Below are 22,575 nucleotides of genomic sequence, written 5' to 3' on the forward strand. Positions count from 1 at the left end.
CAATAATTTCAAAATAATCGAACATCGTAAAATTACTAAATTAAAATACACCAATCGTGTAGCAGCTATGGACGGTATTATTTTCTATAAACGTTGTTCATTCGTCGAATTTTTTTTTCGTTTTTTGTTCTTTTTCTTTTTTTATTTTTATCCTTCCTAATGTTACATTAAAATTAATTAATATGATATAATATTTTTTTTGATATAGTAATCTAATATTGAATACATATATATATATATAAACGATATTTCTATAATGAAATACATCGACCGAATCTTAACAATGGAGGAAACATTTATCTATGGTAGATTTTCATTGGTCGAATTTTCTATGTATCCAATCATTATTTTTTTCGCTTTCATAAATTTTTTATTCACTGTTATTATATTCTAGGGACTTTTTTTAAGGAATCATTTGCATTCACTGAAACACCTAGGAAAAAGTGCATAAATCGAATTTTATTTTTATTTCCCCGAATTAAAATCAATTTTGGTATATATAATTATTTATTTCTTATAAAAATTAGTATATTAATGAAATCAATTAAACTGAAGTTATCGTCAGGAGTTCGTAGTAATAAATTGTGCATAACTTCACTTAGTACGTAGTATAACGAGCAAAGCTGATTGGCGGAGTCTCTTATCCCCACCCTTTCTTTTCTCCTACCATACCGGCATCCTCAAGCGTCCTTCGTTGTCTTTTAATATACGTAATACGTAATTACAAACGAAAGATAAGTTTGTATATTTTTTGTTTGTAAAAACGACGAACATATTTCTATTTATATTAATGGAATTAATTGATATCTTCGTATAAGTTTGCAATCGATGTAAATAAACGTAAGTGTGAATTTTTTTCTTCTAATGATATTACTGTAGAACATAACCTCTAGAAAAGCAAATAAAATAATTTTTGTTTTTTTTATTACCAGATCTTTATATCTGCCGACTATACAACTAACAGATTTGACAAAATGGTTTGTGAAAAGTGTGAAAAAAAATTGGGAAAAGTTATTACACCAGATCCATGGAAATCTGGTGCTAGAAATACAGTGGAAAGCGGTGGTCGAAAAGTTGGAGAAAATAAAGCCCTTTCGGCGAGCAAGGCACGATTCAATCCGTATACTGCAAAATTTGAGACTTGCAGAATATGCAGACAAAAGGTTCATCAAGTAGGTTCGCATTATTGTCAGTCATGCGCTTATAAAAAATCTATATGCGCGATGTGTGGTAAAAAGCTTATGAGTACAAAAAATTATAAGCAATCTGCTACGTAAAGTTAACAAGCTTTGTAAAGAAATATCTTATGAAATAAGTGATCATATTTTTATATGTATAAAATGATACATATGGAAAACAGAAGAAAATACGAAAAGTATTTTCGAAACTATCCTTAATGTCTTCTAATTACAAATAATAATATGTAACTTATGTATTTGTATGTACATGGAATATTTTAATTTGGTAATATTTCATCTTTTTAGAAGTTTATTTAAGTGTTTTGTTAATATAACCAATGACTGAATATTAAACGTATTAATACTTCTATATATTAGCATGCACAAATTTAAATGTTATTATACAAAACAGAAGTGAACAATGATAAAATTTAGAATTAAGAATAATCAAAAATGGTTTTTGCGTTATAAAAAAAAAAGAGAAAAAAAAAAAAAAGATTTCTTTATCTTAATCTTTTATAATATTGTCATATCATACTCTTTTGACGTGTTTATGTCTAAATACCTATGCACACAGACAAGTACAATAAGAGGTAGTAATATAAGTTTGTATTGTATTTGGATTTTATCATAATATATATATATGTATATATATATATATGTATATATACTTGTATATATATATATATATGTATATATACTTGTTTTATATCTGTGATATTAAAAATCTTATAATTATGTTATAAGTGATAATACTTATTTAATCCTCTAACACTTTAATTGTATATTATATTCTATAAAACATATTTTGTTTAAATTTCTTTTCAGTTCATATAAAATTATTTCGTATAATTTAGATAACTACTACAGTATAGCAAAAGTTGAATTATATGTTATTTGTTTAGTTTCCAAAAAATAACAATATTGTTACAAAAAACAACTTGTGTAAAGTATAAAAATATATATTCTATTGCACCAACTTTTATATCTAAAGAAAAATGTACACTTTGTTAATTAAAAATTTATACATATTTTAATGAGTTATGTTATAAACAAAATTAATATATCCATTGTGCAAAATAAATTACTATATAGAATTTATCTCTTTTTTTTTTCTCGAATATTAATAACATGTTTGTATAACATAAAAAATGTTATCTTTTTTGATGTACCGATGTAATTAATTAAAAAAAAAATATATATATATATATATATATATATATATATATATATATATATATATATTGACAATTGATATTCTAAAAAATAATCGTTATAAAATGCAATCAAACATAAAACATACTCTTTTTTTATCTTCTTATACATTTTGAGTATTTACTTTTTCTGAATAAGTAATGAATAGTCATAGATAGAATTTGTTACAGCTTAAATCTTTTCTCTTTTCTTTACATTTGTAATCAACATCTATCTTTTTATTTTAAAATGCAGAATATAACTATATCTTTGCATTATTTTCCTATATATAACTCTATATCAACAGCAGCAATATATTTTCATTTCTGGTTTACACTTATTTACATCATTTTATTTTGTTGCTAATCATATAATACAATACGTTTTTTTTTTTTCCGTAATTGGTATATTAATGGGAAACAATTTTTCTTTGATAAATTTTCTATCTTCTCTTTCTCTCTTTCTCTCTCTCTCTCTCTCTCTCTCTCTCTCTCTCTCTCTCTCTCTAGATAGATAGAAAATATTTTTAATTAAGAAAAAAAAAAATTAATTATAAAATAATGTATGATTTTGCAACCCTATATAAGAAATTAAAATTGATCAAGTAAAAATATAATGGAACTTATAAACTATAAACCCCATTACCAATATTGAAAAGAATAGCTGTACAAACTAATATCTCATTTACAGATCATTTTCTTAAAATTTGACTTTGTTGACACCATAAAAACTTGTATACGTAATATATAGGAAACAAAAGATTTGATTATACAAATGTTATTAAATTCTTAAAAAAATAAATTCATTTAAAATTGTAATCAATATATATATGTACATAATATAATAATACTTAACAGAAAAGCTTATATCAATAATTTGTGCAGTTTTTCTGTGCACATTGTCTGTTAATTTTTTTTTTTTTTTTTTTTTTTTTTTTTAATCAGATTTTTCTTTTTTTAAATAATTTTTCAAATTCTAATATCTCCTGTGTTCTATACACTTATTCATTGCCACATAAACGATTACTTATGGCACATGACATTATTATTTATTTTCATGTCTTTTTTGTGTGCCCAATATTTTTTACACATATTTTCTCAACGTATCCTTCCTTTATATCTTCCTTTTACAAATCAGTCAATAAATAAAAGTTATCATTGATATTAAAACAAAAACTAAAACAGAAAAAAAAGACTTAAATTATTTAATACTAAGTACCATTAGAAATAAAATATAAAACCGTGTATTGTTATTTCTTTCTTTTTTTTTTTTTTCGTTTTTTATAAACAAGCAGCACTATTTCTACACGCATTTTTTTTTTATCTCGACTTGAAAGAATTTTTACATCTGAATACTTAATTAAAATATTTTTCACTGATCATTCTCACATGAGATTATTAAAACACTTTACACGCATTCGTACAGAAACTCATCATATAAATGCAGACTCTTATTATCGTGACTCAATATTATTTAAATACAAAAATATATTTCATTGTGCTAAAATATTATTTATCAATATTCTGTTCTCAGTTCTGATAAAGTATTTACTTTCAGATATTCGCATTCCTGAGTATACTTATGTTCTTTTCTTTTAAGTATTTTTTTTTTCTTTTTTTTTTCTTTTTTTTCTTTTTTTTCTTTTTTTTTTTTTTTTATGAAATAAACATTTGAGTACAGGCACCATGAGACGACATATCAATGATCATTATTTCTCACTAAGAAAATCTAATTAACATAATATTTTCAAATTTGTTACTATTTTTCCTTTACATACAATATTTTTACATTAATCCAATCTTTGATCATTATTGCATGATCTAAAAATATTAAAAATTTGTCCATCTCATTCAAAGATGTGTTCTTACTGATGTATCATTTTATCATCCCCAGAAGATAACATAATATTCGTAACAGATTGTGGTTGACTACTACCATTGCCCCATCGATTTTGATCCTTATTATCACCTAAGAAGATCCAATGTTCAAACTTTTTATTAGCAGCTTCAGATTGTTTCTCATCAGCAAGATTGATATCAGAAGTTTGTGAATCCTTGCCAGTCGTAGATTTGTATTCCGAAACATAAACTACATGCTTCTCCGTTTTATCTTCTTTAGCCATTTTCGTTATGTCCGATCTTCTAGGAGGAACTGGTGGTTTTTTTCCAGATGTTGGTTTCCCATTGGATGTAACAGTGATCTCATGATGAGCTAACTTTTTAGCTTCTCCATTATTATTCCCCATAACAGAGTGTACATCTTCGCTTTCAAGATCATGAATATTGTCTCTGTTAGCTGAAACCTTGATTTCTGTAATATATGTCATCTTTTGTGGACTGTTTGGCATCGGTGTACTCGGTAAAGGTGGACGACTTTCTGATTCCTGTAAATTATAATCAATAGATTCCCTAACGAGTCCACTATCTTCACTGTTCTCTCCACTGGAGACACTAACGTTACTGATATTATGTCTATCGTTATTAGGAGATGAGAGATTCTTGCTGTTGACTGTGACATTAGATCCAAATTCATACTCATCTTCTTCCTCCTCCTCTTCCTCCTCTTCCTCCTCCTCCTCTTCCTCTTCTTCTTCTTCTTCCTCTCTTTCGTCATTTCGCTCGAGTTTTTTGTTATTAGAGACATTTACATTACGTTTTGTAAAATGCGACTCGAGCAATGATTCCGTAGGAGATTTGGACTTGACAGGTGAATATCTTTCACGTTGATCAGATTTCTCTTCGAATTTCGATCTATGCACGTGAAACGTTGAAATTGAATGTTCTTTATTATCGACATTGTACTCGTTATTGGACTTAAGTCCTTGCGTCTTAGAAATTTCTGTTTCGGTTTTGGAAAAATGAACTTTGGAATGTGTTGGAGTGGATGATCGTCCAACGCTCAATTCTTTTACATTTATAGAATGAACAGGTTCGAAGCTCTTATCTTCTAAGGTTGATTGCCTGTTACGTTCCTGGGTATCATTATGATACCTCTTGTCTTTAACAGATTCGATGGAATGTTTTTTACAGTTGTGCTCATGTTGTAAATGTTTTTCCTCGCAACCACGACATTTTTTATCAACGAGAATCTTCGTTATTGGTTCTTCAATAATTGCCTTTTTACCAGCATAAAATGTCGCATCGTTTGACAAACGTGAACTTTCCTCTCTCCATTCGTCCAAACGCGTTAAATTAATTTTCGTAGATTCGTTAGAAATTGTCGGTGATTTACCGGCATGCATCTCAAAATAACGCAAAGCTCTATTGAAATCTTCGTTGACGGGACTCTCGTCGTAATCATTTTCCTCAACTACGACGACCTTGTCGTCGTCATCGTCATCATTTGACAATGGTTTAGCTTGCCTGAAATCTAATTCCATCTCCTCCAACGTTGGACTCTTAACAACCATACCGTCGTTCACGATTCTGGCCAAAGAATTATCTTCGTCGGGATTGAACATTCTCTCGGCGTGTATAAATTCTTGGGTTAGACGTTTGCTAAGAGGCAAATTGTATAACTCTATACTCGTTTCATTAACATCAGCCTGAATATCGTCCAATCTTTCATTAGTTACCGGTGATAGTAATTCGTCTTTCATTTTTATTTCTACAGCTGACTTTGATCTTTCTAACGTACTGTTACTCTTTTTACGTGTTCTTGGCTTTTTCGATCTATCATCTTCCTCTTCCTTAGTCCAAAGAACATCCTCCAAAGTGCCCCATTCGTTCGACTTTTTCAATTTACATTTATCAAAGGTATCAATCTGATCCAACTTGGTTAGATCCTCGGTCGACTCGTTTATATCCTCCGGTGGTAATGGGGCCTTCCTTTTTTTCGAACCAGTATCAGTCATATCAAGACTCTGAGCCCTTTCCAATGGGGTCGACGTTTTATTCTCGTACTTGGACAAATCACCTAGGCTCGCGGCCTTTCTGTAAACGTCATCTTCCTCGTCGTCGTTCACCTCGGGTACCGGTGTACGATGAATCGTTATATCAGCGGGATTCAACTCGATCGTGGTAAAACTATTCTGAACTTCGCTGTCCGTATCCGACTCGGAATTTCTTCTATGAACAATATTACTTTCGAGCCTGGATCTACGTAATTCCGTGTCATCCGTAATATCCCTTACTTTGTTCACATAATCGCTCAGGGATTCGGTATAATCTGCGATACTATCAATCGCGTCCTCTTTCTCATGATCGTGAGATCTAGACGTTGACACGATCTTCTTTATTGGCACTACAATGTCCGGCTGTTGGTCTATGTTCGCATTATTAGCCTTCGGAGGTGCCGGTGCTTTTCTTTTATTTTTTGGTGGACTTTTAAGATCTTCGATGTCATTCGAATTATCCTGCGTAAAGACCTTCGGTGAATTCAATAATTCCGAACTGTTTTTTCTATTTCTACGAGCCGCCATTGCAGCATTGTGAACTTCAGCCGGTACCTCCGATGGTATTGTTATCGATTCGCTCGTAGATTTGTCAGGATTGTCCAATACATCAATACCATTCATTTCCAAGTTACGCTTGTTTGATTTCAAAACATTCGAAAGATTTTCCGTACGCTGTTTTGGTTCCGTCGAACGTAATTTGTTAACATTTTCCGACGTCACGTCGGACGATACGTTAACAGTTGTACCGCTGGTAGACATATATTTCTCAACGTCCATCTTTTTCGAATGCCTTCGTTCCAAATTCGTGTTATGCTCGTTCTGATTTTCGATACGGTGAACGGTACCGTCGAGGGCCGGCAATACCTTTATACCAAACTTATGATGATTGTTTTTCGCCTCGTCGTGACGTCTCTCCAAAGTATGACTACCAGGAGTCGATTTCGATGATTTCAACGTAGAATTCATCGTCGAATAATTCGAACCCACCGACTCGTTCGGATCGGCTATGAACAATCTTTTGGCTGAGCTCTTATGAGCCTGCGATAATTCTGGAATCGATTGACTTCTATAAAGCGGATGACATATTCTTGTTGGACTCGGACCTACTGTCTTCTTCAACAAGGTCGCTGGCTTTGAACCGGTACCACCGCTCTCTACTTCCAATTCAACGTCGTATGGTGATGCATAACTCAAAATCGTCAGAGCATCCTCGTAGACCATATTACGGAAGCTAATTTTCACGCTTGCTATCCGATCACCTGAGAAAATTAGAGAAAAATAATAATAATAATAATAATAATAATAATAATAATAAAAAAGAAATGATAAAGGCACAACATAATTCATTTGTTAATGTATTTTTAATGCTTAAATGTATTCATAGGAAGTATCATATTTTCTATTTTCTATTGTAGATATATGTGTACATATATACACGTAGAATTAATGAAATTTCACTTTTTTTTTTGTATGTAACAAAAAAAGAAGAAGAAGAGGAATCTAGGTATATAGATCATTTCTCACGGAAGAGAATAAAGGAGACTTAAATGACTCCAAGATAAAACCCTACGTGATATTACAATTTAATTGTGTTACCCATTCGAAAGAAAGTATGTACGCCATTGTCTTGATATTCTCATTCCAAAAAAAAAGTGATCTGCATTTTTTATAGAAAAAAAAAAAAAAAAGAAAAAAAATAAACAATAAAAAAAAAAAATAAAACTGTATTTACAATAAAACCAGATACATTTACTTATTTACATAACTATATATTATAAATACAAGTCGAAATATTTATGACTGATCGATAAAAAAAAAAAAAAAAAAAAAAAAAAAAAATAGGAACGAACAAATATAAAAGTGTCTTTATAATGATTCTTCGTTCTATTTGATAATCAACGATTAATAATAAAATTTGTAATAATTTGTAATGAACCAATGAACCGATTCAATTAACCTGGATTAACATGAATCCATTTGGGATTTAATTAACCTTTTTTTGACCAATCAATCCAAATTGATTTATCAATATATTTTTCTGGAGGGGAAAAAAAACAAACAAAAAAAAAAAAGGATAGAAAAATAATAATTACCAGGATGTATTCGGCCAGATTCTGAGGCTGGTCCACGATGTAGAAGATCTTTAACGAAGATCCCTTCTCTCATGTTTCCGCAAACGTTGAATCCAAGTCCGGTGAAATCTCGACTCCTTAGACTGACTACACTGACTCTGGTAGCTTTTGGCTGTTTAACACGTTAACGATGAAAATAAATCATTATAAATAAAATATATTTAAATGAACATTTCTTTCTTTATATCGATTTCTTTTACTGTTTTCCTTTTTTCTTTTTTCTTTTTTTCTTTTTTTTCTTTTTGTTTTCGTTACAATCGATAAAATTTAAAAAGATAATTAGGAGACGTCTTAGGTACATTACATTCTCGTTTCATGAAATTCTAGACGTACATATTTCGAGCGAGTCCTACGACCGATAGGCATCAATATCAACGACAAACGACCCTTATGTACATAATCTTGTATGTAGACACATATATACATACATACATATGTAAATATATATATATAAATATATATATATATATATATATATAAATATATATATATATATATATATATATAAATATATATATGTATGGTATATAAGTTATCCAACATAACAACAACGGTCTCGTATAAACACAGTTATGTTATCCTGATACATGCATGTATTGGAACACCGATGATGGGGTGGGGAGAATGAGGTGGGCGAAAGGGGTTCGTTTACACGTCATAATATCCGTGTGTTCAATTCGATACCTTATTCGATAATAATCGACACCGATTTTACATAAATTTTTTTTCCTTTTCTCTCTCTCTTTCTCTTTCTCTCTCCCTCTCTCTCTCTCTCTCTCCTTTTCTTTTCTTTTTTTTTTTTATTAATTCATTAGCTCGATGAAATCTGATGTTAACGAGCATCCTATAACAAAGCAACGTCGAGGGGCGATTGTATTAAACGATCGGTTTATTATTTTCTTATTTAAAGAAAGAAAAGGAAAAAAGAAAAAAAAAGAAAAAAGAAAAGAAAAAAAAAAAATAAATAAAAAAGAAAAAAATATAAGTAGAGCTTACACCAAGGCACGAGTCGTCTAAGGTTCTCCTTTTATCGTTACGATTGGTCGAGCCAATTCCCAACGACGTCCATGGTGTCGACCAACGTGTCGAATCCTTAGCAGGAGTATCAGGGACCATTGATATCGATCTATCCGCCGAGATCCTTCCGACTGCTGGTGTGGCATCCTTGAAACAAGGATTGTCAAAGGCATATGCATCCTCAACGATCTCTGGATCCGTCACCAACACCAAATGTTTACCTGTGTACATACACACATACACATACACACATATATATATATATATGTATATGTATATAATAAATGTATATGTATGTATATAGTAGAAATCAATTAAGATTGGTTTCAAGTTAAAAAAAAAAATAAATAAATAAATAAAAATAAAATAAAATAAAAAAATAAATAAATGAAAAGTAAAATAAAAAAGAAAAAAAAAAAAATCAGATTTATTTGTTGATGCTATATCGGAAATTATTTGATTTTTTATTCAAATTCTAACGTTTAAAAATTCAAGCGAGCGACAGTTCTAACATTCGACGGAGATCGATTGAAATCGGACGACATTTTGGAAGGGATTCTTTTTTGTTTTTTTTTTTTTCTTTTCTTTTTTTTTATAGGAAAGGAGATCGCAATGGCGTTCATTATTTTATCGTTTATTTTTAACGATAACTTGAGTATCTTTTAAAGACCCCCGACTAATGAACATAGAACTGTATATATACATATATATACATGTAAAATTGTTTTCAATCGATTAGAATTCTAAAAAAAAAAACTGTGATATTAAATATTTTACGTAAGCGGTACATCCATCTGGAATAAAAATATAATAGAAATAATAGTAACAAGATAATTACAATTATTATTAATCGCATATTGAAATACGTTAAACATTGCCATTTTCTAATTCTCTAAGTACTTATGTAAATTTTATATATATAAAAAAAAAAAAAAAAAAAAATATTAAAACTAATTCAAATGATTCACAAATGATCATTAAAATTTCTTCCTAAATTATGATTGTTAATTATGGAATGATCGTTAATGATTTGTTGATCATCGAATGATAGTTAAAATTTTTCCTCCTAAAAAATGATTCGATGTGTCAAAAAAAAAAAAAAAAAAAAAAAAAAAAAAAAAAAAAAAAACTTCCGCACAAAAAAAAAAACAAAAAGAAACCTTTTCTTCTCGATTCAATGAAACGATGGAAAGATTTCCAGAAGAAAATACGTCGTAAATTAACGCCGATCCTTCGTCCACTTTTCACCGGCATTTCTGTCTTCACGTTTGATGAACTCGAACGGAATCTTTACCGAGTCCAACGTAGACGTAGATGAAGACGAAGACGACGACAATGACAACAACGACGAAACGTGATTCATATTAATCGTAAGTAGAAGTACTTATGGCTCAGGTAGCACGGTTAATATATAACGTAATTCCATGTTTGGTATACATATCGACAGGAAGGAAACGCATTCTTTAGTAAATACCAATACCAACGTCCAGAATATGTTTATGTGTGACACGTACAACGTATATCTCTACATATATGTATATCCTTGATGTTGTTCATCGTTCATAAAGAATATTTATCACTTGATCCTATATATACATAAACATATATTATATATATATATATATATATACATATATAAATTTAATGTATTTTATATATATATATATATATATATGTGTGTGTGTGTGTGTGTTTGTATATAAAATGTTCGAGGAAGAAAAGATGCGAATATATTTTTATTGTTAAGTACTGGATTGTCCTAGAAATTTCTAGTTGGGTCAGAAAAATCCGTAGGTGGGGGGAATTTTTTTTTCTTTTTCCTTTTTTTTTTAGATCAATTTTAAAGGAAAAAAATTTTTTTCCTATATTTTTTAGATTATTTTTTTTTTTTTTAATTTGTCAAATTGTACGATACACAATTGTTATTTATTTATTATCAATGTATTGTATACATATACTATTTATTATATACATTTATTTTTTTATTCTGTATATATACATATATATTAATTAATTATATATTATAATTAATTATATTATATTTTGAGATTTTTTGTTTATATATATATATATATATTAAATTTGCGAAACGTAGATAGAAATAATAGTTGCATATTTACTTGCTAAATGCATCGATTTAAATATTATACATGTACCCGCACATACCATAGCTCATCTTACGTAACTTGCATTCAGTCGGCTAATCATGCTTGGTATGCACGATCGATGACTCTTCGTTGAATAAAAAAAGAGAGAAAGATTGAGTGTATGAGGAAGAAAGAGAGAGAGAGATAGAGAGAGAGAGAGAGAGAGAGAGAGAGAAGAAAATAGAGAGGTGGATTAGGAAGTAGAGGAGAAAGAAGAGGAGGAAGAGGAGGAGTGGGGAGAAAAAAAAGTTGAAAAGATGAACGCCTACAGGAATTTTCTTCGAGGAATGTCTGTTTTGTTTCTTATTTTCTCTCTCTCTCTCTCTCTCTCTCTCTCTCTCTCTGTCTTTTTATGGTCATCGCAATAGAAAAGATACGCGATAGAACGAACGGGCGTGTGAGATCGATTACAATAGAAATTGTTTAGAATGAGGATGGCAGTAGCAACATACAGGTGGGTCGTTCGACTATCAATTATTGCGAAAATATATCGATATATACTGTAATGCCTACTGTTAAAGTTAGTTAAATAATGTTGATGATTAAATAATAAGAATTAAAGTGCAACGAGTTGAGACGTAAGAATATTAAAAAAAGAAAGACGAAAAAAAAAGACGAAAAAAAAGAAGAAAAAAAGAAGAAAAAAAAAGAAGAAAAAAAAAGGAAGAAAAAGGAAAAAAAGTTCATTTAAGAGTTAATTAGGATTAATTATAAATGATTATCGTTCTCTTATGAATCGTTAATTTTGTAATAATTGGAAATATTTAATGAGTTTACATATATATACATATAAACAAAAAATCTCCATGTTTATAACAATTAATAATTTATACTAAATAAAAATTATTTTGTTCGTTATTCGTCCGAAAAAGATTTTTCTTTATATATAAACTATAAATCCAAATTTTATATATAATTTTTATATATAAAATATAATTTATATATAATTTAATAATGCATAGAAATTAAATGTATTATTAATTATATACGTTCAATCTTTTTATAAAAACAAAATTATACATACATATATATATATATATAAATTTTTATAGCCCACATGGAAAATAAAAATAATTAAATTAAATACGTTAATTTAATGAAACTTTTCTATGCATACACAAAAATTAAATAACAAACATTGTTAACAAATATTATCACTGCGTGCGTTGCGTGTGATGTCATAGAGGAAAAAAAGAAAAAAAAAAAAAAAAAGGAAGATAAAAAAATGGACTCTGTTTATTCTCAATCCTTACGATCATTATTACCAGACGTTCTCACGAGGTCTGCCTGTCACGCGTGCATCGATGACATATTCCAAGAGTAAACAAGCAAAAGTCTCCAAGTGCATGCGTCTTATTACTTTTTAAAGAGTGCACCGTCCCCGATGCAGTTGCATCTCCTTTTTTTTTCTAACTCAGCGATGATTTCAAATATTATATAATGAAAAAAAAAAAAAAAAAAAAAAAAAAATAAATAAATAAACAAATAAATATATACACGCATGTAAATTTTAAATAGAAGGAGAACGAAATTAATAGCGTTTCCCATATTTTCGTTAGCACGTGTGATTCTTGCTAATTAGCCTGGCGTATTAATTAAGCACAGGAACAACTACGTGTCTTCTCTTTCGAAACGAACATCTGAACAAGTTGGAAGAAAAAAAGAAAAAAAAGAAAAAAAAAATAGAAAGAAAGAAAGAGAAAAAAATTAAAAGAAATATTGATTTCTTTTTCTGAATATTAAATTTACTCGTTAAATATATCAAAATTAGTTCTAATGATAATCCGACACAATTTTAAATGCATTGCAACGTACGATTTGTCCCAATGAACAGAGAATAAGTAAAAAAAAAAGAAAAAAAAAAAAAAAAAAAAAATCTATATGAATAATTTCTTCTTTTTTTCTCGTAATATTCACATTCGCTTATATGTCGCGCGATTAATTTGAACGATAACGCGATGCAATTTAAAACGATGAATACCGAATCGTTAATGTAGAGAAAAATAAAAAATAAAAAATGAAATAGAAGAATCTATATGAATCACTGTTCCTTTTTTTTTTCTATGAATGTTCACACAAGCTCGAGTTATGCAATTAATTCGAGTGATAAAAATTATCCAATTTAAAATGCATTTTCGATTCGTTAATTGAGAGGTGTGGGAGGGAAAAAATGGGGCAAGAGGAAAAAAATGTATCTTTAACAAAATCACGAGATTCTTGATTGACTCTGGCAAGAGGAACGACGGAATCATAACAAATATGAGTATGTAGTATCCTTGTTAGGATGATACTAATGCAAACGTAGAACTATGAATACGACGATAACCGGTGTAGCTGGTTTGAAACGCATCTTGCAAATGCATCGCATGCAATAAGTCGAGGAATGCGGGTTTCACGATATGCCGAAAGAAGAACGTTCCTTTTTTTTCCCCCCTTTTCTTTCATGTGCCTTCGAATTAAAGGGGAGGAAAGAAAAAACAAAGAATAAAAAGGAAGAAAAGAAAAATAGGGGAATAGAAAAATAATACAAAAAGAGAATTAGAACGAAAGGCGAAGATACGAAGTGTGTAAACAAATATATATGCTCACTGAATCCGTAAGTGAAAGTGCTTGAAGAGTAAGAGTTACACAACGCATATCGATGAGAAGAGTACATTTATACTGATTATGATCCACATGGATTTAACACGTTTGATTTGAGAAGATCTTTCATCGAGATCTAAGTGTATGAAGACGTTTAAAATTGTAAAGAAAATTATTAACAAAAAGAAGAAGAAAAAAAGAAAATTATAAGAGCAATGCGTAACTAATTATTCTCATCATAATTTATGATCATAATCGAAATATGTCTTGATTATGATCCACATGGATTTAGCACGTTGGATCTTAAAGGAATTTTTCATCATCATGATCTAGGAAGATAAAGTTGCATGAAGAAAAAAGCGATATATAATTAATCTCATAATTTTGCAACCATAACCGAATTATATACGATTATTATACATCAAGGATTTAACACGATAGATCTAAGACATTTCACTAAGATCATTAAAAGATAAAATCATTTCAAATTTTATATATAGAATTAATTAATCTCATAATTTGCTACAATAATCGAATTATTTCTGATTATAATCCATCTGATTATGATGGATGTATTTAGCACGTTGTATCTAGGAAGATCCTTTTCATCGAGATCTAGGAAGATAAAGTAATTTGAAGTTATACAAAAACGAAAACAAAACAAAAAAAAAAAGAAGAAAAGAAAAAAGTAATATATAATTATTCTCATAATATGCAACTATTATTGAAACATGTCTGATTATGATCCACATGGATTTAACAAGTCGGATTTAAGAAATCTTTCATCGAGATCTAACAAGATAAAGTCTTTTAAAATTATATATATATATATATATATATATATATATATATATATAAGGAAGTAAAAACAGCAATATGTAATTATTCTCAACGTTTGCAAACTATAATCGAAATATGTCTGATTATGATTCACATTAATTTACCACATCTAGAAGAATCTAAGATCATCCGCTAATCTAAAATCTTTCACAGAAAGATAATATTGTTATATATTGTAAAATATAAATTGTAATCAATATATATATATATATATATAATACATAATTAATATTTATATCATTTACAATGATAATCAAATTGTTTTATATCTCAACGAAATACGTAGAAAAATCTTATCCATTGTGTCATATTAACATATAAAAAAAAAAAAAAAGGAAAAAAAAAAATAAAAAAAAGAAGAATAAAAAAAGAAAGAAAAAAAAATCGATCGATCGATTAATGTTATCGAGTAAAGTCGTACGATCAGTTGGGATGAAGAAATATTTACTACGCCTTTGAAGTGGACGCCAATGGGCGCATACCATGGGCGCCAAGGTGAGCTAGCTCGTTCCCTCTTCTCTCTCTCTCTCTCTCTCTCTCTCTCTCTCTCTCTCTCTCTCTCTCTCTCTCTCTCTCTCTCCCTCCCTTTCTTTCTGCACCTCTTCTTCTTCGTCATGAGCTTCGAGCCGTGATTGGACCCCACCACTACCATCATCATTATCATTATCATTATCATTATCATCATCCTCGTCATCATCATCATCATCATCATCATCATCATAATCATCATCATCATCATCATCCTCGTCATCACAGGCTCCGATGTTTAAGCTTGTAGGCCCATCCTTCTTCTTATCCGAATCTGTGGTGAGGTGATCTGCTTTTCGTTTCGAAGGATGGAACACATTGGTAAAGGAGGATGAACATGTTCTTGGTCTTGTATGTATATATATATATATATATGTATGCTATATATACACATATACATACACACATTTTGTGTATTACATGATATGTGTGTACATGTATGTGTGTGTGTGTGTGTGTGTGTGTACGCGTATACGTATGTCTGTATAGAATTATCTAAAGATTCTACATCATCCTTGACGATATCGTATGAGTATGAGAGAAAGAAAGAAAGAAGAAAAGAAAGAAAGAGAGAGGGAGAGATTATTTTCTTTTCGTTCTACATGGTACCCAAGAGAAACCATGGTATCGATCGTTTGAATATTCATGGGATAACTAAATCCGGTATATTCCTCCTTAGTTTTCTCAACTTTTATAAGTAAATACCAAATTCATTCTTCCTTTTATTTGAATTTCTTTGCTCTGTTTAATAAGATAGAGAGAGAGAGAGAGAGAGAGAGAGAGAGAGAGAGAGAGACTTCGAGATTTCTATTTTTTTTTCTTCTGTTCTTTTTTTGGGACGATCAATCTCTCATCATATCAGTGATGAAAAGATTAATAAAGTATCTTTTTATTTTCTTTTTTTCTTTTCTTTTCGCTTTTTTTTTTCTTTTTCTTTCGTAAAAATCGATTATCGAAAATGTAAAGAAACGATAAAGAGCGGGAAATGAGATTCTTTAAGTTGGAACGAATATGTTGGATCGTTTTGTAAATCCTTTTTTTCTTTCTCTTTTTTCGTTCACAATAAATTTCACCTTATATATAAATGATAAAAAAAAATTAATAATGAGATATTTTTCTTCCTTCTTCTTTTGGCAATATAAAAATTAAATTAACTTTTTTTCCTTATAAGAATTGATTAATTATCGAAAATCGATACGTTGAAATTAGTTCAAGAGATAAAAATGGAGTCTCTTTTTCACATCATTAGATTATTTTTTTTGTATATATATATATATATATATATATATATTATTATATTACTTTTTAGTAGAATAAAGTTAAAGTATTTTTTATTTATAAGAATTAATTAATTATCGAAAATCGATAAGTCTAATCAAATTTAAAGAGACAGAGTCTCTCTCTCTCTCTTTTTCTCTCTCCCTCTCTCTTCTTCTCTCATTAAGTTAGAAGGATAGTTGAACTGTTTATAGCAAATGGTAACGCGACGAGGTCGACTGCCGTAAAGATAAGTGCCTTTTGAGAAAAGTGATCCGCGAGAGAGGAGATCCGCAGGTGGAAGGAGACGCGTTCAGAAGAATCTTGTTTGTAAGAGTTCTCATTCGAATCCTTTAGTAGAAAGAAGAGAAAGAAGAGAAAGAAGAGAGAGAGAGACAGAGAGAGAGAGAGAGAGAGAGAGAGAGAGAGAGAAAGAGATGAGAAATGCCTAGGGATGATGCGAGTCGAAGAGAGAAATACAGAAAAGTTTAACTCTGATGGATCCGTAGAAATCACGATAAATACGATGCGATCTACGACATTACGAGGAAGAACCAGTTCTTAACTGTAAGTAAGTACGTAACCAAGCTACGGACACCTTAATGCAATTGACATTATCTCTCGAAATTCAATATCTTTTTATTTTTTTTATTTTTTTATTTTTTTTTTATTTTTATTTTTATTTTTTTTTTATTTTTATTTTTTTTTTTTATTTTTTTTTTTTTTATTTCGACGATCCGAAGAATCTTTTATTTTTCATAAGTACACTTATTAAATGACAAATTTATAAAATAAATACAAATGACAATTTACATTATTTTCAATTTTTTTTTTTTTTTTTTTTTTTTTTTTTTTTTTTTTTTTTTTTTTTTAATATTTCTTTATATTTTTATATTTTAATTAAATTGATAATTAAGTTGAATAATAAGTTACATTATATTGATAAAATTTGATGGACGATTAAATTAAACGATAAATTTCTATATTACGTTGCAACGGTTGGAAAGATAATTAAGTTAAATAAATAAATTTCATTATCTCGTATAATAGTTGAAAAGAAAATTATTATCAGTTAAGTTAAATTTTTAAGTTATTGTAGATATGGAAAAAAAAAAAAAAAGAAAAATCTTTTTTCACATTTCTATTTACTCATTCGTTTATTTTATTATAAATAAGATTAATTTTATACAGCAATGATTGATTATTTAAAATTAGGAATACAAATTTTTAATACGATCACACACGTATTGATCTAAATAAAACTGTACGCGTAGTTATAGAAAGGATTATTATTTATTTGTTTATTTATACAGATTCAATTTTATTTAAAATTTGATTAATTATTTTTTTAATACCAGTAGAGATAATTTATTCAGAATTTTTTTTTTTTTTTTTTTTTTTTGATTAAATAAATTGATCGTTGGTTCATGTCTTCTCGTGTTTTGATATATATTATATATGGACATGGTATTAAATTATTAAAAAATTTATATAGGTATATTTTTATCATTTGTTTTAATCATAGATCATTATCTACAAAATTGATCTGCAAAATTTTTCAAATCGTCATTCGCCATTAACCATGCGAGTCCATCAGTGTGTACCAAACGTTGCAGGTTGCATGCGATTCGTGATTCGATTGCCGATCTATTGATTTATCTTAATCGTTTTTATATCGACCTTGACGAGTTTCAAGTTCCCTATTTGAATTTCGATTACGTGCATAATGATAATTAAAAATAATAACGATAAACAAAAAAAACAAAAAAAAATCGTCATTATAATTACAATTGTTTCTTGAGATAAATAGATTCGATTAATTCGTTCTAAAATAATTTAATCAGAATTTTTTCATAGAATTAGTCGAACAACTGACGATTTATAAACAAGTAGAGACTTCTTTCCTCGATCCGTGAATTAATACGTGAAAGCTATGTGTACGATAAAATCGTCCGATCACACCGATAATAATCGGAACGTAACAATTTTATACTTTTATATATATATATATATAAATAAAATGAAAATAGATTTCCTCTCGAACTATAGTATCTGTTCGATAATTATTTATATATATATATATATATATATATATATATATATATATATAATAGCATGAAAAAAATATTATATTATACTATATTAAAAGTTAATTATTAATAATGAAAAATTTAATAACATTATCGACATATATACGTAAATACTTAATCTATATACTACGACTTTATGTACGTACTTATGTACAATTAAAAGACTCTTGGAAAAATACATTATAATCTTCCCTCTTATGTCTTGTTAGAAACGTACACGCATAATCGATAGATTACATTGAAGGATTTACCGCGAGTTCGTTTCAAATACCTTGACATAATCAGTGCATTTACGACAAAGACGACATTGACAATGAGTCATACTATCTCAAATGCTTATACTATACCAAGCTGAGAATTATATCTTTTATTCGTATTTCAATAGATAATCGAGCCAACGACGAAAAGTTTCTATTTTTACAATCCTTTTTATACCTTAACAAGACTTCCATCTGTATACGTAAGAAACCTCAATGTCATTTGCAATGATTATTCCAATTCGTAATGTCTCGTTAGGTATAATTATTGTATTCTAAATGTTTCTCTCTTTTTTTTTTTGTTTCTTTTTTCTTTTTTTCTTTTTTTTTTTTTTTAAGGATCGACTTATCATTATCTTTTAGTGATACGATTTTTCTTCACGATCATCTTCAATTTAATTCCATTTAGTTTACGAATTAGATCGGGAGGATCTATCTTATAAGAGATGAGAAGAATGAGAACAAGATCTCAATTTGAGATTTCACCAAGATAATTATCGAAAATCATGAACAAGATAAACTGGAAAAGTCGAACATTTCGTTCATGAAAGGCAATGACACTTTCTTCGTCATATACATGGTGTTCTAAATTATTATTAATTCGAACGAATATGTATAATAATATAAATGTTGTCATTAAACAAAATAAATCATTTTTCTTTCTTTTTTTTTTTTTTTTTTAAATATTTCTTCAAGAGAAAAAAGAAAGAAAAAAAGACCTTTACAATTCAAAAACTTCATATCATTATGATACTAAATGATATTATTGATAAAAACGTGACAACCAGTACACACAAAATATCTCTGTCTCTCTCTCTCTCTCTCTCTCTCTCTCTCTCTCTCTCTTTTTCTTTCTTTCTATAAAAATTCGAATTCGTTACGATGAAACTTGACGGGGACTTTCTTGATCGTATAAAAGATAATCTAAATTATTATTAATCAGAAGAAATCTAATATATAAAAATCATTCTTCTTTTTTTTTTTTTTTGTTAATTTTTAAAACATTGAAAAAGAATATTTATATTTACTTATAATATTAAATGAAATTATTCTCTTTCTTGATAAAAACGTGACACCGAGTACATACAATCTCTCTACGTGTACATTTCTTTCTCCTTTTTCTCACTATGCAACTACAGCGCACATAATCTCTCCATATATTAAATGATACAAACTAATTAAGTTCCTTTCTTTTTTTTTTTTTGTTTTTTTTCTTAAAAATGTTTTTAAAAAAATTTTTTAAACTCTATGTGTAACATCTATATCATCAATAATTTTTCTTCTTCTCTACATAAAATCATTCGATTAAAAACGTGACACCCAGTACACCCAATCTCGACACATGAACATCTCTCTCTCTCTCTCTCTCTCTCTCTCTCTCTCTCTCTCTCTCTCTCTCTCTCTCTCTCTCTCTCTCTCTCTCTCACTTTATCTGCGCAACATAACATGCTTCCAGATCTCGATGGAAATCCTGTTTAGCCTAGCGCATCGTCGCGTGAATTACGAGAAGAAACTCGAGCGGTGGTTACACCGGCGCTCCCACCAGAGAGCCAGAGATAGACAGACATTTTTTTCACACTCGAGCGAGCTGGTATTTAGGTGCTATTTAGAAGATTCTCCACGTTATAAGAACCTTATTAATGTTGTCCTTCTACAAGGACGATTAGAAATCGTACGAGAGGTTAAAGGAAATCTAAGAAATTTTTGATGGTAGGAAGAAACGAAGGAAAAGAAGAAAAAAGAAAAAAAATAAGAAAAAAAGAAAAAAAAATAACCAACGAACAAAAAGAAAGAAGAAGAAGAAGAAGAGGAATAAAAGAACTGATAAAAAATTCGGACAATCGATAAGATTGTTCCTTATCGATTACGTCGGTCGAGATGTAGGCCAATCGTCATGCTCGATCGATTCTGAACAACAGTCCGAACGACTCGCGATGAATATTTTTGTCGAATTGCATCTCTCTCTCTCTCTCTCTCTGATTGTCTCATTCAGAAAAAAAGAAAGATATAAAACAAAATTTTTGTTGACGAAAAAAAAAAAAAAGGTAATGCGCACGCGTCCAACAATGCGATTCGACATTCGACGCACGAAATGCCTTTTAATTTTTTGAGCACGGATTTGACCTTTTGTTCTTACGTTTTCTCCTCGAATGTTCACGCAGCACGTCAGCGACATTTTATTTATGGACAATGCCGTATCATCGACCATGAACGGATCACGTTCGTTGATTTTTCGCGACGCCAATCGCACGATTTTCATTTTCTGATATATGCATATATATATATATACACATTTGTTTTAAAATGTCTTTTATATGATCATTATGTTTTTTTGTTTTATCAAATTTTCTCTCTCTCTCTCTCTCTCTCTCTCTCTCTCTCTCTCTCTCTCTCTCTCTCTCTCTCTCTCTATCTATCTATCTATCTATTTTGTTTTATTTTTAATATATACAAACTTATATATACACACAATGTCGATGGAAACATTCACCGAGGGACGCCATGTGCCACCTTCCGTCTTAGGCTCCAAACGACGATATAAATTTATATTATATAATAAATTCAATTTAATATCTAGTAGTTGGTATATATTTTTTATTTCTATATTTGCGAATATATATATATATATATATATATATATATATATATATATGTATATGTATATGTATAAAATCGAATTTAAACGATGTATTTTTCGCTTAGTCATTAGCATGAAAATTTATAATGAATAATTGATTTATTTTAATGATGATCATCAGTAAAGTGTATAACGCTTTGAATAATTTCATAGATCCAATATATGTTAATGACGTATGCATATATAAGGATGAATAAATCATAAGAGATAGAGGAGCGTAATATATTATTGGTAGAAAAAAAGAAAGAAAGAAAGAAAGAAAGAAAAAAAGAGAAGAAAAAAGATAGGGAGAAAAAAAGAAGAAGAAAACGAACGAAACAAATATAGAATCGATCATCCAAAAAGATACATATTCGAAAAGTGAACGCATCCATTCCCCACGTTCATTGGTCAAGGTCATCAACGTGAGGATCATCGAAAGTCACTTGGTATTCCAACTAACTCGATACGTCTATCTCGATCTCCAGAAAAGATTTCCTCGACGTCCTCGATTCACAAAGGATTTGGCATAGATCCAAAAGATCGATCGATCCATCGACCGATCTAACGATTTGTCTATTTTGAAACTGGTTCATGATTATCAATTCGATTTCATTTTTTTTTTGTTTTTTTGTTTTTTTTTTTTTTTTTTTTTTTTTTATTATTCTTTTTCTTCAAAAGATAATCTTCTTTATAAAAGTCAAATAAAATAATGAATAAGTTACAAGTTCAATTTAATTTCTACCGATGACACATATCATTAAATAGATGTCAAGTAATACAGATCAGATGGCAATGTAATAGTTCAATTGATAGATCTAGACAATAATAATAAGAATG

General features: G+C 29.0%; 2 protein-coding genes across 2 annotated transcripts in view; one reads left to right on the forward strand and one right to left on the reverse strand.

Moving 5' to 3' along the window:
• The first annotated feature begins 655 nt into the window (after nt 1–655).
• On the forward strand, nt 656–1,762 carry LOC124947166 (cysteine-rich PDZ-binding protein). Its single transcript, XM_047488951.1, has 2 exons — nt 656–840; nt 933–1,762. Exon 2 carries the CDS (start codon nt 975–977, stop codon nt 1,275–1,277), a length of 303 nt encoding a protein of 100 aa, XP_047344907.1. The 5' UTR covers nt 656–840; nt 933–974; the 3' UTR covers nt 1,278–1,762.
• Nucleotides 1,763–3,253: 1,491 nt separating this feature from the next.
• LOC124947203 (transcriptional regulator ATRX-like) overlaps nt 3,254–22,575 on the reverse strand; it is a 36,151-nt gene continuing 16,829 nt past the window's right edge. The window contains exons 2-4 of the mRNA XM_047489023.1: nt 9,396–9,637; nt 8,361–8,511; nt 3,254–7,526 (exon numbers count right to left, since the gene is read on the reverse strand). Of these exons, the coding sequence (XP_047344979.1) occupies nt 4,237–7,526; nt 8,361–8,511; nt 9,396–9,637 (3,683 nt within the window). The 3' untranslated portion in view covers nt 3,254–4,236. The remainder of the gene's footprint in view (nt 7,527–8,360; nt 8,512–9,395; nt 9,638–22,575) is intronic.

This window comes from Vespa velutina, chromosome 2, assembly GCF_912470025.1.
Source record: "Vespa velutina chromosome 2, iVesVel2.1, whole genome shotgun sequence".
NCBI lineage: Eukaryota > Metazoa > Arthropoda > Insecta > Hymenoptera > Vespidae > Vespa > Vespa velutina.